This window comes from Protomyctophum parallelum, assembly GCF_964188405.1.
Source record: "Protomyctophum parallelum genome assembly, chromosome: 21".
In the NCBI taxonomy this organism is placed as follows: domain Eukaryota; kingdom Metazoa; phylum Chordata; class Actinopteri; order Myctophiformes; family Myctophidae; genus Protomyctophum; species Protomyctophum parallelum.
This window is the reverse complement of record NC_139713.1, coordinates 7423431-7440071: the sequence shown is the minus strand read 5'-3', so window position 1 is coordinate 7440071 and position 16641 is coordinate 7423431. Positions and strand designations below refer to the sequence as shown.

Below are 16641 nucleotides of genomic sequence, written 5' to 3'. Positions count from 1 at the left end.
GTCGGCAGGCAATTAAATATATTTTTGGGGGTCCACCTTGACATGAAATAGTTTGAGAACGACTGACATAGAAACACAGGTTTTTCAAGAAAACGGTTGTAGAATCTGTTCTGGGGTCTAAACGGGTTAATAAAGCTCCAGGGTGATAATTGATATCCCACAGCTTTGTTATGACGAGTGCTTTCGTTTTTCTCGTTGGCGTGCCACATGACAGCCCACAGGCTCTTTCTCAGAGATATCTAATCGATCATATTTGTACACAAAGCCTTTTCTAACATGCTCTGAGGGCACTTTGAATATGAGGCGATGATGAATCGGCATTCAGCGTGACTGAAAGGTTATAGCCTAGTAGCCAAACAATGAACCCAGACATGTTGTGTACACCAACGTTTTATGTTTGAAATGTTGAGTATGGGTCCCCATAGCATGTAGAAACTGCCGGATGCTACCTTGCACATGTTGAGCTATTTTCATAATTGGCATAATATGTGACCATACCATTAAAAACCTATAGAAGGCAAAATATTCAAAATTTCATCATGCTTTATGTAGCATGTGACATGTCAAACTAGGGGGTTTTCATGATGCTGAATCCATTCCAAGCATACCATTCTGGCTACTAGACTAAAATGGGTTGTGAGAAGAACTAAGAAGCCTCATGATTCTGTAGAATATTATGCCAAGTCAGTGCCTCTCCCGACTCCCCGCTAGATGTCTGATCAAAGTGAGACCACTAACGACCATTAATATCAGTGTTGAAAGACTGAAAGAGGATTAGTCGTTAAAGGGACACTTCACCCCTTTTGCAACCAGATCCTATTTTAATGATGTGTGGGACAGTTTAGTGGACAGCTGATTGGACGTTGCGGTAGAGCGCGACCCTCGTCCTACTCGTCTGGCAGGTATATCTCTTTGTATCCTACTGTCTGGCAGGTATATCTCTTTGTATCCTACTGTCTGGCAGGTATATCTCTTTGTATCCTACTGTCTGGCAGGTATATCTCTTTGTATCCTACTGTCTGGCAGGTATATCTCTTTGTATCCTACTGTCTGGCAGGTATATCTCTTTGTATCCTACTGTCTGGCAGGTATATCTCTTTGTATCCTACTGTCTGGCAGGTATATCTCTTTGTATCCTACTGTCTGGCAGGTATATCTCTTTGTATCCTACTGTCTGGCAGGTATATCTCTTTGTATCCTACTGTCTGGCAGGTATATCTCTTTGTATCCTACTGTCTGGCAGGTATATCTCTTTGTATCCTACTGTCTGGCAGGTATATCTCTTTGTATCCTACTGTCTGGCAGGTATATCTCTTTGTATCCTACTGTCTGGCAGGTATATCTCTTTGTATCCTACTGTCTGGCAGGTATATCTCTTTGTATCCTACTGTCTGGCAGGTATATCTCTTTGTATCCTACTGTCTGGCAGGTATATCTCTTTGTATCCTACTGTCTGGCAGGTATATCTCTTTGAAAACCTTTTAGTGCTACGATTGTGCGCGGTGGAGACGACAATTAACACATCTTGCTACGTTTGATGCGTTTGTGTGACGCTGTGCTGTATTATCAAGTAGGGCCGTTAATTTAGGTAAAAAACACAAAAAGTTAGAGATATGATGTTTCTGCCTGACTGATTGATTGAAATATGTATTAACAGTTTGCAGAATTACAGTACATTTCAAGCACAAACTCAATACAAAGACTGGTAACTGTGAGTGGACGACCCAATTAAGCATTACACTTGTTTACAAGAGGGTCCACACCTTGTTCAATTCATCAAAACATTTAGAGACGTATACAAATAAACACTTCTATATAGACAAAGAACAGAACAGGAATTCATCATAAAGGGAAAAGAAACATATACAGTGATGAGGGAAAAAGGGGTGGGCGGTGGGGTAGGGATTCAGATTTTACGGGGGCCAGTTTGGAATTGCAGCCGTCCGTAGGTGCCCTTTTAACCCATTTTGGGCGAGAACCCATTTTGGTGTCAGCATCATGTCGTGCTTTAGCTATTGAAAAATAGCAGATCTACAAGCTCATAGCGCGCCACCGAGTGGCGCGCTACGAGCTTGTAGGTCTGCTATTCTTTGAAAAAATCGAAGAGCGACTGACATAGAAGACCTTTTTAGAATCTGTCGATCTCAGGTCAGAATGAAAACTGTCAGGATGTAGAAGACATTTTTAGAATCTGATCTCAGGTCAGAATGAAAACTGTCAGGATGTAGAAGACATTTTTAGAATCTGATCTCAGGTCAGAATGGGTTAAGAAGTCAACAACAACAACGATCTTCCATCAGTGGTGTCAAGCTGCCATGTACAGTAGCGTTATATTGAGCTGTTGTTGTGTGCTGCTGTACGAGCGAGCCCTTTCCTCTCACCCCCCCCCCTGTCCTCCCATACTCCCCACCCCCTCCCCTGAGCACAGAGCTGTGGGCCTTCTGGTTCCCTGAGCCACCACACACCTGTTGTTCTTGTTTGTTTTTCCCACTGCAACAGCAGCTGAAGGTACAATACAGTATATGTGTAGCGTCTCCCTGAGGGCACTGAAACAATATATGGGAATGCCCATATATGGAGTATTATTATTGTTTTACGTTTTCGTGCCAGGGTATAGGGCGTAAAATGTGTGCTAAAGTAATTGGTGAGGCCAGGCAAGGGCCTCGGGCCAGCCCATTTAGGGCCCAGCTGGTATGGCTGGGGCTTTAATTTTGTCGGCCTGTTGAGAACTCTAGTTTTCGAATAACTTTGGGGCGGGCCCGTCTAGAGTTTGAATAGACTGGTATCAGTCAAAAGGGAGACATCGAAGACGAAGGACGGGTGGGTAATTAATATCAACCTATGGAATGTCAGAACAGGTCAGCTCCATATATGGAGATCTAAGGGTTTGAGGTTTGAGGTCAGATGTAGGCCTAGAGTTGCTGGCCGGCTCCATATATGCAGATCTAGGTGATGATTCAGTATTCTCCATGTATGGCTATCCAGGGTTTGATGAGGTCATTGTCGTGATCTTCATACTGTATATGGAGACTGACATATTGTGTCACGAGGCGTGAAGACTGACGTCCAAATATGGAGCGTGTCACGAGGCGTGACGGCCGGGCGGGCGGAGTGTCAGATTTTGCAGGTTTTCAGAGTAATCTGCGCCCTACGGTCACAAATAACGGCTCATAATGTAGAAGACGATTTTTCCAATTTTAAAGCGCTATGAAGGAAATCCAATTGCAACAGGCGCTTGTGGAAGGCCGTCCGTCACACACGGTCTCGCCCGCAGCTGGCGCTGATTGGTTTGACCCGGGCACGGGGCAGGTTTCAACGCCAACCCCTGCATGCGCCATCCCAGATGGAGGCTGTTATGTATTGTGAACTTGTGAACTCAATACCGTCCCCCCCATCTGTTGGGGTAAATCAAATCAAATCAAATTAGGGGAGCCCAGGATCGACCTGGGAACCTTCCTGTCCGTTACGCGTTACCACCCATCCTGCCTCCTGAGCCACTACAGCTCCATATAGAGGGCATGCGTAACGTTAATGGCAAATCGAGTGGAAAAGTGAGTTTAACGTTGTTTAATGCAATCAAATAAATAGGACCTTTGTGTTAACTTTGGATGTATGGACGGTCAAGTCCAGAAAGAAGTTTTATTTTTCCACTCAGTAGGCGTTCCCGCAAAACTTCCAGTTATGATGATGATGTCACACGCATACCCTCTATCTATTGGACAATGAATGGGTGAAATTGCTCTATTAACCCATTCTGACCTGAGATCAGATTCATACGAGGTTTCCACTGGACACACACTGGTCTGATCAACCCATTCTGACCTGAGATCAGATTCTAGAAATGTCAGTCGTTCTTCGATTTTTCAAAAATAGCAGATCTACAAGCTCGTATCGCGCCACTCGGTGGCGCGATATGAGCTTGTAGATCTGCTATTTTTCAATAGCTAAAGCATAGCATAATGCTAACACCAAAATGGGTGCCCGGTCAGAATGGGTTCCTCATTGGAACACATTAGGCTGTGTTTGACCTAAACACCTTCCAAGACAGCTTGAATAATTGATTCATTGAGTCATTGGAGCTGGTCCCAGTACAGTGTCACGGTCATGAGAAAGGCCAAGGCCCACAGGCTGAGGAAGGATTTGGCTGATGTCTGTCATCTCATCCAACGGGGTTAGATGCAGAGGACCGAGTCTTTATAGAAACAGGACTTTTATAAGTGGAATAATGACGGGCAGAAGACCGAGAGGGGAGTGAATGAAAGTGGGATCGTCCGGTCGTCCCGCTTCGCACCGCTTCCTTTCAGTTGACCCGAGAGAGCGTGTTCTCTCTCTCAGCTCGGAGGGTTTCAGATGACAGAGGAAATGCACATTGTTGGCGGAACACAGGGCAGGCCGCGTGCTCCGGAGACGGAGGGGTTCCCTTCCTTGAACCTTTTAAGCTGGAGACCCAGATCAGTCCTTTTACTCCTTATGCAATCTGACCATGCAGTCGTCAAACCTCAGCGGGTGAGAGGGGCACGGTGGCACAGTTGGTAGTGTCATCTCATCAGCACTGGTGGAAAATGTATTGTGTGCCTGTGTTACTGTTACAAGGGCCTGTTTCCACATTCTGCTTGAGTAAAAGTGCAAAATTATTGGCACTTGAATAAAAGCACTCAAATCTTTAAAAAATAAATAAGAGGAAAAAAAAAATAAGTATAAAAGCTATACATGTAGCAACATGTATACATAATACATATGTATATACTTGCACGCTCTGCTTGCGCAAGTAATAATATAATTATTATTATTGGTTTTCAGCAAACTTACGTTTACTGAAAACTTAGAATAGGCCTCAGGTCTAAATGGGTTTATGTATGTTTCGTAATAATCTAAATCTACAAAGTAACTATAATAACTAAAGCTGTCAAATAATTTTAGTGCCGCAAACAGTACAATATTTGCCTCTGAGATGTAGTGGAGTAAAGTGATGAGAAAGAGACAGATTTGTTATGACAACAGCATCCTGGTGTGTGTGTGTGTATGATATCAGCCCCCTTCCCCTCAGGCATCAGACACATAAACAGCATCTCTCAACACATTCAGGGCTTATCAAGGTGATCCGTCTGCTCAAACTAATGTCCTTCTGTGTCACACTCATATCGTTGCTGCCGGGCGCAAACCTTGTGTATCCAGAACTGTAACTTATTTTTTTTAATCTACGTTATAAAACCCACAGCCACAATGAATTGTTTTCTTCAGCTTGTATAGATTGGCTGTTTCTGCTACTTTTGCATGACACTTTTGCCTTCCGAAGTAGAGCTTTAATTTACAAGAAAGAAATTACACCTGTGTGAAGTGAGGGGCGCTCTTATCATACAAGCAAATAACCAATCTGCAACCTTTAGCTTGCCAGATGGGTTATTTGCAAACATTTCTGGAAAGAATTCTGCAAATGTTTGAACATTTTGGAACGCAAATCTTGTCTTGTGGGGCTCCCTCCCTCCCTGGCTCATTTCAAATGGGGGGGCCAGTGGGTCCTCCTCCACTTCAAAACATTTGGGAACCAACGGGGTTAGATGCAGAGGACCGAGTCTTTATAGAAACAGGACTTTTATAAGTGGAATAATGACGGGCAGAAGACCGAGAGGGGAGTGAATGAAAGTGGGATCGTCCGGTCGTCCCGCTTCGCACCGCTTCCTTTCAGTTGACCCGAGAGAGCGTGTTCTCTCTCTCAGCTCGGAGGGTTTCAGATGACAGAGGAAATGCACATTGTTGGCGGAACACAGGGCAGGCCGCGTGCTCCGGAGACGGAGGGGTTCCCTTCCTTGAACCTTTTAAGCTGGAGACCCAGATCAGTCCTTTTACTCCTTATGCAATCTGACCATGCAGTCGTCAAACCTCAGCGGGTGAGAGGGGCACGGTGGCACAGTTGGTAGTGCTGTCGCCTCACAGCTAGAATGTCCTGGGTTCGATTCCCGCTCGGGACGATGTGGGTGCTGGCGACGTGTTTCCTACTCCGCGTCATCAGTGCCCATACCCGAAGGCGGGGTTGGCGAAAGGGCCTTTCTGTGTGGAGTTTGCATGTTCTCCCCGTGTCCCCTCACAAAAAACATGCAGGAATCCTGGTCATTAAACTACCTCCCCCTGGCCAGCCGGGGGGAGGTATATATTTTTTTATATAAAAAATATATATTTAAAAAACCTCAGCGGGTGCAGCCCGTTGCAGCACTCGGTCATCCATCCTCACCTCGACACGGGAGAGCGCTTAGTCATCATTCATGTCGGGATGGAGAGCGCTTAGTCATCATTCATGTCGGGATGGAGAGCGCTTAGTCATCATTCATGTCGGGATGGAGAGCGCTTAGTCATCATTCATGTCGGGATGGAGAGCGCTTAGTCATCATTCATGTCGGGATGGAGAGCGCTTAGTCATCATTCATGTCGGGATGGAGAGCGCTTAGTCATCATTCATGTCGGGATGGAGAGCGCTTAGTCATCATTCATGTCGGGATGGAGAGCGCTTAGTCATCATTCATGTCGGGATGGAGAGCGCTTAGTCATCATTCATGTCGGGATGGAGAGCGCTTAGTCATCATTCATGTCGGGATGGAGAGCGCTTAGTCATCATTCATGTCGGGATGGAGAGCGCTTAGTCATCATTCATGTCGGGATGGAGAGCGCTTAGTCATCATTCATGTCGGGATGGAGAGCGCTTAGTCATCATTCATGTCGGGATGGAGAGCGCTTAGTCATCATTCATGTCGGGATGGAGAGCGCTTAGTCATCATTCATGTCGGGATGGAGAGCGCTTAGTCATCATTCATGTCGGGATGGAGAGCGCTTAGTCATCGTTCATGTCGGGATGGAGAGCGCTTAGTCATCATTCATGTCGGGATGGAGAGCGCTTAGTCATCATTCATGTCGGGATGGAGAGCGCTTAGTCATCGTTCATGTCGGGATGGAGAGCACTTAGTCATCATTCATGTCGGGATCGGCTTGCCTTGCAGCGTGTTGTCATTTGCATCCACAGCAGTGAAGTCCTCAGTGTTTATTTACCCCACGTGCAACGACGTAGAGTCTGTGGGGGCCACGGGGCCATGGCCCCCATGAAGATTCCCAGGGCCCCTTTAGGCCCCCATGAAGATTTTCGTGGACATTTTACATTTACATTACATATTTTCTGGGAATTCCGAACATTTTGGACCTCTCCGCCGTCAATCTGAGAATCCCATCGTCAAATATTCGGGAAAACAGCGCCTCCCCTGTTGTTCCTCAGAGACACCGGCCGTCCAAGAGGTGTTAAAAAGTGCTAATCGGGTTTCTTTTGTAGTTGTTCTTGAGGCGTGACATAATAACACAGATCAAGAATTCACCAAAGAGACCTAACCCTACACAGACTAGTGAGACTACACACTGACTCGAGAAAAGACCCATATCGTCCAAAATAGGCTGATCAGTCGCTGTCTGTGTATAGGCTAATTCATTGGTAAAAGTATGCTAAATAACTCATTTTTAGACCATTTGGGAAATAAATAAATCTGCGGCGGCTGCGGGGGGGGGGGGGGGACGGGCCCCCTTGAGGATTGATCAAACTCTTCGGCTCTGAGTGCCCACGTGTATTACGGTACTTATTTCCCTTTGTCAAGCCTATAAAGGCCTTTTCCGGCGGGGAGCGAGTGACGCAGGCGTTGTCGCCTGGATCAGTGACGATAGGTCTGCTCCAGGTCTGCTAATCTTTTTTATTTTTTATTGGGACCGCCGCGGCCGTGAAAATAAGTTTGCGTAATCGCACCCTCAACTTCTCCGTGCTTCCCAAAATAATCGGAAATGAATGACTAGGCGCGTCAGTCGCTCTGGAGTCGTCTGAGAAGTCCTTAACTATACAAATGTAAAACTTCTGACAGTAGTGTTTAGTGACAGTAGTGTGTACATTGTGATCTGCATGGACCATACACAGTACACAGTATTGACCGAAACATGGTCCCTTACAATATGTGACATGTGTGATGCATAGAGAAATGAGGGCAGACACACACACGCACTCGCACTCGCACTCGCACTCGCACTCTCTCGCTCACAGCCAAATACAGATCTTGGGGAGGTTGAGCACCACTGACATATAAACAGGTTCTTCAGAAAACTGTCAGGATTTAGAAGACTGATGCCTCAGGTCTAAAATGGATTAATACAATATAACTTATGTACAATTTGGGTGGTTGTATTTGGTCTCTCTGTTCTTCTATTGAGACACGTCACACAGCCTTTGACACGATAGCGTATTCCATTAGTTTCCCTGGTTAAAATGTCAGGACTTCAAGCAAGGGAGTCGCGGGTTCAAATCCGGGGTAGAACAGGAAAGTTACATATTAGTGCAGCTATAAGTGGAAGTTGTGTACAGTATATACAGTAAAGAGGGCCCCCAGCTACAGTAAATGATTGAGATTGGTTCCATTTGTGCACTCAGAGTTAACCCATTTAGACCTGGGAACAGTTTTCAGAAAAACTTATGTTTCTGTGTCAGTGGTTCTCAAACTATTTCATGTCAAGGACCCCCAGAATTATATGTAATTGGCCGCGGACCCCCATCTCAAAATATGTAGTTCCAGGGACCCCCCCAGAAGCAAAGATTCGAGTTAAAAGCATTCACTGGGAAAGAATATATATTGAAAGATTTGCACACGTTTTGATGATTAAAAAAATATAGCAGGTCTACAAGGACCTTGTAGATCTGCTATTTTTCAACAGCTAAAGTTTAAAATGATGGTTAAAGTGGTTAAAAGCAGATGTGTCTCCGTCCTAAATGCGTTAAATGACCCCTGAGGACGTTGCTGTGTGAGGTCCAGGCAGTGTGCTCTCCCACAGTGCAGTGTTTCCCAGCGCGGTCCTCGTACTCCCACACGTTCCATCCATCATTAACCTTGGAGTTGATGCTAACCTTGGAGTTGACACGCATGCGTGCGTGCGGCCGTGCGTGCAGCCGTGCGTGTGTGCGGCCGTGCGTGCGTGCAGCCGTGCGTGCGTGCGGCCGTGCGTGTGTGCTCTATTGAAAGGCCTTAACATGATTTAGATTCAAAATGACATTTTTTGATTTAGTGTTGTTCCACACTGCCTTGCTTTATATCCAACACTCATCTTTTGCTGATTTTATTTAACCCATTTTGACCTGAGATCAGATTCTATAAATGTCTTCTAAATCCCGACAGTTTTCTGATAAAGCCATGTTTCTATGTCAGTGGTTCTTTGATTTTTCAAAAATAGCAGACCTACAAGCTCGTAGCGCGCCACTCGGTGGCGCGCTATGAGCTTGTAGATCTGCTATTTTTCAATAGCTAAAGCATAACATGATGCTAACACCGAAAGGGGTTCTCGCCCCAAAATGGGTTAAAACATATATACAGTATATATATTTGTCCTTGCAGGACCAGGTCCAGACTGCAGCAGTGATTTTATATAAAACATATATACAGTATATATACAGTATTTATCATGTGTGTCCTTGCAGGGCCAGGTCCAGACTGCAGCAGTGCTACAGGACCCTGCAGCGTGTGCTTCAGAAGAGGCAGAGTTCTACGTTCTCCTCCAGGGTTCTACGCTGACCCACGTGACCGTGGCCAGGAGAACGTCTGATGCTCTGTCTGTGTGCTTCATGGTCCCTGGTAGGTCCATAGTACCTTCTTTATAATGCTCTGTTCTGCTTCATGGTCCCTGGTATACAGGTCCATAGTACCTTCTTTATAATGCTCTGTTCTGCTTCATGGTTCCTGGTAGGTCCATAGTACCTTCTTTATAATGCTCTGTTCTGCTTCATGGTTCCTGGTAGGTCCATAGTACCTTCTTTATAATGCTCTGTCTGCGTGCTTCATGGTCCCTGGTAGGTCCATAGTACCTTCTTTATAATGCTCTGTCTGTGTGCTTCATCATTCCTGGTAGGTCCATAGTACCTTCTTTATAATGCTCTGTCTGTGTGCTTCATGGTTCCTGGTAGGTCCATAGTACCTTCTTTATAATGCTCTGTCTGTGTGCTGATCCAAACATGTGACGTATCATGTTCTGTCCGAGGAAAACCATGTATGTCTTAAAAGTGATCAAAAATAAAACGAATAAAACAAAGGTTGGGTTGAGCGTGTTCATCAGGGAAAGAGTTCTTTATCAATTAGATAAAGAGTAGAGTGTTAGAGTGGTCGGATGGTAACCGCATGGTTCCCAGTTCGAACCCGGGCTCCCCCAGAGTTACTGTCAAAGTGTCCTTGAGCAAGACTCTGAACCCCTAATTGCTCCTGATGTGTTGGTTGGTGCCTTGCATGGTTTCCGCTGCCATCGGTGTATGAATGTGTGCCTAAATGGGTGAATGTAATCCACAATCTCTGTAAAGCGCCTTGGATAAAGGCGCCATATAAATGCACCATTTACCATTTAACGGCACTAATGAGCCTGCACACTAACTACGAATTTCACCCACCTTGGTTGACAATAAAGATTGATTCTGAATGATTCTGATCGGCAGTCCGTCGCTCCATTGATTCTGATCGGCAGTCTGTCGCTCCATTGATTCTGAGCTCAGCGTTTGTTTCCCCCTTAGGTCACGACCAGCCAGAGAGGGTCTCTGTGACCGTGTTCTGCGTGTCGGAGGGCACGCTGCGGCCCTGTGGCGGCCCCACCTCTGTGGAGTACCTCAGGGACGTGGCTCAGGACATCGCAGAGTATCTGAGCGCCCACAGGGACCACCTGGACCCCCACAGCTGGCTGCAGGTCCTACGGAGCTTATCCCAACGGAGCCACCACCTCAGGGACACAGACCTGTGTGCCGGTCACAGTGAACAAGGTTATTATTATTATAGTAGTTTTGATTTTTTAGTGTTTTTGTTTTTAGTGTTTTTTTTATTTAGTTTTGACTTAATTTTTATTTGAGCTAGTTCTTGTTTTGGACATTCTGGTTTTAGTCCTTATTAGGGAGGTCTTATTTGGGACCTTATTTGGGTCTTATTTGGGACTTATTTGGGAGGTCGGGGCAAAGTAAAAAAAGATCACACCTGTGTGAAGTGAGGGGCTCTCTTGTCATCGTACAATATCCAATATTTTTTTTTAATTTAATTCATCTTTTCACCATGATCATGACAACTGAATTTATGTGATACATACATACATAAGCCCCGAGCTGAATTAAAAAAGCTGATTTGCTCGTCCACATATTACGTACATTCTCCTTTCATTGTCTGGCATTAAATTTTTGTGTTGCCACAAAAAGCCGATTTGTTCAGACACACATGACCTAAATTCTCCTTTCATTGTCAATGGCAAATGTGACATCACACGAGTTAAGGACATAGGAGGGAAATAACTGATTTTAGTTAGTTTTAATTTGTTTGTAAACGCAGTAATTTTTTTTACAATTCTAGTTGTATTTCTGCCGTCAGTTGTAGGTAGCTGTCATAGCCGTAATGATGATGATGATGATGGTGAGGAGGAGGAGGAGGAGGAGGATCAGTCCAGCGATGAGCTCCAGGGTGCAGGTGTTCTCAGGGAGCTGGACCAGAACATCAGCCTGGCTCTGGCCAACATGGACCACTTCCCTCGTCTTCATCACCAGTGGATGAAGAACACACAACAACGCCAGGGTGCCGAGACACCAGGTAAACAACTGCTCGAGCCAATGTGGTCCATTTTAATTTGCAGGTCATTCCATGTATAGCCAATAAGCCAAAAGCAGATATACCAATTTCAGAGTTTTGGTACCTTGAATTTGGGGAAAAGACTTGACCTGATGTAGTTCAGGTTCAGAGTCCCATTTCAGAAAGGATGAGATGTTGGGAGAATAGTTGGGAATCAAATGGACCCAAATGGAACCAAATTGACCCTTACAGGTCCATTTGGTTAAATACTGAGGATTTTACTATGTATACTTTTGGGGCCTCAGATATAAACATGGTAACCTATCAAATGAGTACCACAGACGAAAAACTGTCTAAGTCCAAATTACATTCTGACCCCTCCACTAAAATATATACATTATGGATCAATAGTGTGGACTTAGACTGTTTTTCGTCTGTGGCATTCTCCGTGACCTAATGCCCTATCAACCTGGGGATCCTTTAAATTAATCGCAGTAAGTGCCCGACTAATTGCCCAACTGGGGGTCCCCGACCCACAGGTTGAGAACCTTTGGTGCCTTCAGTGTGGAAACAGTTCACCCATTTAGGCCTTTTAAAAATGTCTTCTAAATCATGACAATTTTCTGAAAAACCTCATGTGGTTCTCAATATTTCGTCTCAAGGACCCCAAAAATTATATGTAATTGGCCTCGGGTCTTACAGCTACTGTAATACTGTAATACAGCTACTGTATTATCTTAGTTTTTTTTTTGTCGGTTGTTCATTGTCTTTTGAAGTTAAAGTGTCCTTGGAGTCCATGAAAGGCGCCATATAAATTCAAGCTATTATTATTGTTGTATTATTATGATATTTCACAAGGCTTGGCTCAAGATAAACCGTGGCTCACTATAAACATGCTTTTCCAGTTATTGTGTTAATCCAGGAAGCCAGGGATTTGATATCGTTGCTGTCGGGTAGAATCCTCGTATTTTCATATTTCGACTTTTTTTCCGTCAATGAATGGAATGCACTACTTGGCCATACTAGTGTTGCACAAAAGTAACAGATTGGCAATTGTTTTGGCTATTAAAATTTTTGTTAAAGTGAAAGTGTTGTCTGTGGGCTTTATAAATATTCAACCAGTTATTAACTGGTAGAGTGGGTGACTAAATAACTAAATAGGAACACAAAAGGTTCTGTTTTTTTTTCTCCATTTCCTGAAAAGTAATGTTTTGGACATACAAGGTTTCTACTCAACATCTAAGTGCAGATATTTCATCACATGGTGTGTTGAGTCAGCCAGCCAGCCAGTCAGTCAGCCAGCCAGCCTGCCAGCCAGCAAACCTGCCAGCCTGCCAGCCAGCCAGTCAGTCAGTCTGCCTGCCAGTCAGTCAGCATGCCTGCCTGCCAGTCAGACTGCCAGTCTACCAGCCAGTCAGTCAGTCCGCCTGCCTGCCAGCGAGGCAGTCAGTTTGCCAGTCTACCGGTCTGCCAGTCAGTCTGCCAGTCTGTCAGTTAGTCAGTCAGTCAACCAGCCAGCCAGAGGCTGCCGTGTGCCAACCAACCTGTTACCACCTCCATTGTTCCTCTGCAGTCAGATTAGCTCAGTCTTCCAGCCGTCAGAGTTGTTTGCTCAGTGCCAGCCACAGTCTCTATCAACTTAATTCCCACACTGCCTGCCTGGCCGCCTCTCCCTCCAACTGCTACACCACGGATTCTAAACCTCTATATGTCATAGTTTATGAATTACAAGGACCCACACGGTTTGATATGCAAAGCCATGGACCTCTATTTGGTACTGTTTTGTTCTAAAAGGTTTATCTCCGGCACCCCAATCTACGTATTGTCCCAAATGTATTCAAACATTTGTTGTTTGTGACACGATTACATCCACGCAGAAGGAGAACGTTACATGACCGTAAAGTGATGCAAGTTTTATTTGGAATGCAGGGGTTCTATTTTATTTGTGGGGGGCATTTCCATGCTTTATTCGGACATACACAGTCAAGAGAGAGAGAGAGAGAGAGAGAGAGGGAAATGTGGACATCAAGTGGGGTGAACCATGCAGGGGTCTTCTGTCAGATCCTAACCACTTGGCCACTGCCGTGTGTGTACAAACGGATCCATTCGTACACTCTCAGAGTCACAGACCCATAAAGGGACTGTTTGGACCCCCTGGTGGTCCCCGGGCCCGACATTGAGAAACGGGTGTGCTACAGCTACAGGATTGTTACAAAGCTGCAATCGGGAACTTATTTTAACGTAGAGTAAGTAATTACAATTAATCACACGGCTTGGTTGAATGCTCCTTTCTGATTGGTGAATCATTCACATGAGCAGTCTGTTATTTCCTCATAACAGACTGTTGTTTAGAATAATAGACGGTTGCTATATGTGCAGCCAGACCATTATCGATCCACGGTGCTTGAGTATTTACTTTATTTTATTTTGTACTTGTATTTTATATAGTGTATTTTATATAAATGTTGTACAAATGTAATGAGGAATGCCAGTGAAGACCGTTTTTCATCTCGGATACATAGCAAGAAAGTCAGAGACTAGAGACTTCTCTTTTCTTTATTACTTTTTTACTTTGCTTTGTTGGCAAATATTGCTTTCCACAGACATTCAAATTTGGTAACAAATTGTCAAAATTCATACCTCACCTTTTTGAAAAGTTGTAAAAGTAAACAACCTTTTAAACCCTATAAGGTTGACACGGGTCCCCCAGGGGTCCATTCTTGGCCCCCTCTTTTTTCCCTTTACACCAAATCTCTTCGCTGAAAATATCTCATAACACGTACACGTTGTGAGCTTAGTACAGATCTTCTATTTTTGCTGAATGTTCTCTCTAATATAGGGAATGGATGCTGGCAGTTAAGTCAAATGGAATAGACACCGAAGTGTTTATAATGGCTTGTAGTCCAACTTTGACTCCAGTTTCTTGGAATCCGCCACCTTGCGCACGGCTTTCATGAAGTCCTCCTGGATGACGTACTCGCGCTCCACACGGATGGCGAACATCCCCGCCTCGGTGCACACGTTCCTCAGATCGGCTCCGTTGAAGCCGTCCGCCATCTTCACGACGGCCTCGTAGTCGATGTCCCCGTGCTTGGTGATGGGAGCCGCGTGGATCCTCAGGATGTCCAGACAGGCCTGCTCGTTGGGCAGCGCGATGTGGATCTTGCGGTCCAGCCTGCCGGGACGCAGCAGCGCCGGGTCCAGGGTGTCGGGCCTGTTGGTGGCCATGATCATCTTGACCCTGTGCAGGGTGTCGAAGCCGTCCATCTGGTTCAACAGCTCCATCAGGGTCCTCTGGATCTCCCTGTCGGCCGACGTCCCCTCGGAGAAGCGGCGGCCGCCGATGGCGTCGATCTCGTCCATGAAGATGATGCAGGGCTGGTGGTCCCGGGCGTAGTTGAACATCTCCCGGATGAGGCGCGCGCTCTCGCCGATGTACTTGTCCACGATGGAGCTGGACACCACCTTGAGGAAGTTGCAGTCCAGCTGACTGGCCACGGCTCTGGCCAGGAGAGTCTTCCCGGTGCCCGGCGGTCCGTAGAGCAGGCAGCCCTTCGGAGGGACGATTCCCACTCTGAGGAAGAGCTCAGGGTTGGTCAGGGGCAGCTCGATCACCTCTCTCAGCTCGCGGATCTGCTCGGACAGGCCGCCGATCTCGGAGTAGGAGACGCTGCCGGGGTCCTCGTGGGACATGTTGTAGACCAGGGGGTCCACCTCCCTGGGCAGGTACCTCATGATGGTCAGGGTGGTCATGTCCAGCGCCACCCTGGTGCCCGACTTGAGCTGCAACTTATCCAGCTGAACGCGACATCCGACCACGTAGCGCGGCCCGTTCGTGGCCTTGACGATGAACTTCTCCTCGGTCAGCTGCTTGAGCACCTCTCCGACAATCTGCCCGACGCTTTGCAGAGCCTTCAGGTGATTCTCCGACTTGTCGTAATCCTTGCTTTGCTCTTTGAGCTGCTCGCGCAGCTCTCTCAACCGTCCGTCAACTTCTTTGTGTTCAAGCAGTTTCTTCCTGTAGTCTTGAAGTGCCCTCTCCCTGATGTCTGCCATTATGCCAACCAACAGCGTTCTTTCACAGCTGAACGGAACACTCGAGCTGCGCTTTGCACCTCAAACCTATGTTCTAATAAATAGTTCATGTGACAAAACTGTGACATCGTTCATATACTGTATGACGTCATCTGGCTGTGACTGTCTATGACATATGACTTATCGTTTGGGCAAGGTTTCAGCCTGATCACTGTCCCATCGACGTCCATCACGACTTCACACCCGTGTGAAGTGAGGGGCGCTCTTATCAACATACATCATCATCTCACCTTCGTCTTCAATGTTTGGGTTTACGCAATGTTTGTGTTTACACAATGCTTGTGTTTACACAAACGCTCAAAACTGGCCATTCATTATCAATTGCATTTAATGTTTGTGTCAGGACGAAGTTTGTGTTTAAACGCACACTAAAAGCTGGGCTAGCACCCCTCAAAAAGTCTAGAACATGTTTCTACTGGCATACTAACAGTCTGACAGGCATTAGTCTCACAACACCGTGGCTCCCGACATGCGTGGATAGGTAGCAATAGCAACCATTTGACACTGTAATTCATATAGGCTCTGACGAACATGTTTTGTGATTTCACTGTGATATAGCTGGGTCACAAATTACAATTAACCACTTATCTACTTTGTTATAATACTTAGTTGACTTAGTTGAGTCCTCCAGGTGTCTATACTCGTTCCCCCTCCTTTCTTTCCTTCTATGCCAATTCCCTGCAGAACGAAACACACGTTGCGATGTGTTAAGAAGCCAGACTAATATCACTAACGACCGGCAGGCTTTTTCTTTTGCCAGCGGCTGATTCACGTCTGGCTCATTAGCCAGGCTAGCGATGTGTCACAACGTGTCGTGACGTGTCGTGTTAACACATTCTGACCTGAGATCAGATTCATACGAGGTTTCCGCCGGACACACACTGGTCCTGATGAACCCATTCTGACCTGAGATCAGATTCTAGAAATGTCAGTCGCTCTTCGATTTTTCAAAAAA

General features: G+C 45.8%; 2 protein-coding genes across 4 annotated transcripts in view; one reads left to right on the top strand and one right to left on the bottom strand.

Moving 5' to 3' along the window:
• Positions 1 to 16641, top strand: part of LOC310879473 (uncharacterized protein) — a 51635-nt gene that overhangs the window by 9869 nt on the left and 25125 nt on the right. For 2 of the 3 annotated variants that reach the window (XM_083794188.1, XM_083794189.1), the window contains exons 3-5: positions 9485 to 9638; positions 10562 to 10804; positions 11397 to 11612. In XM_083794188.1, coding sequence (XP_083650314.1) covers positions 9485 to 9638; positions 10562 to 10804; positions 11397 to 11612 — 613 coding nt within the window. Of the gene's footprint in view, positions 1 to 9484; positions 9639 to 9842; positions 9854 to 10561; positions 10805 to 11396; positions 11613 to 16641 lie in introns of those variants that run through there. The other variant, XM_083794190.1, reaches the window with a different exon arrangement.
• Positions 14478 to 15647, bottom strand: LOC310879474 (26S proteasome regulatory subunit 10B-like; the record flags this gene model as incomplete). The annotated part of the gene is made up of 1 exon (XM_083794191.1): positions 14478 to 15647. One exon carries the CDS (start codon positions 15645 to 15647, stop codon positions 14478 to 14480), a length of 1170 nt encoding a protein of 389 aa, XP_083650317.1.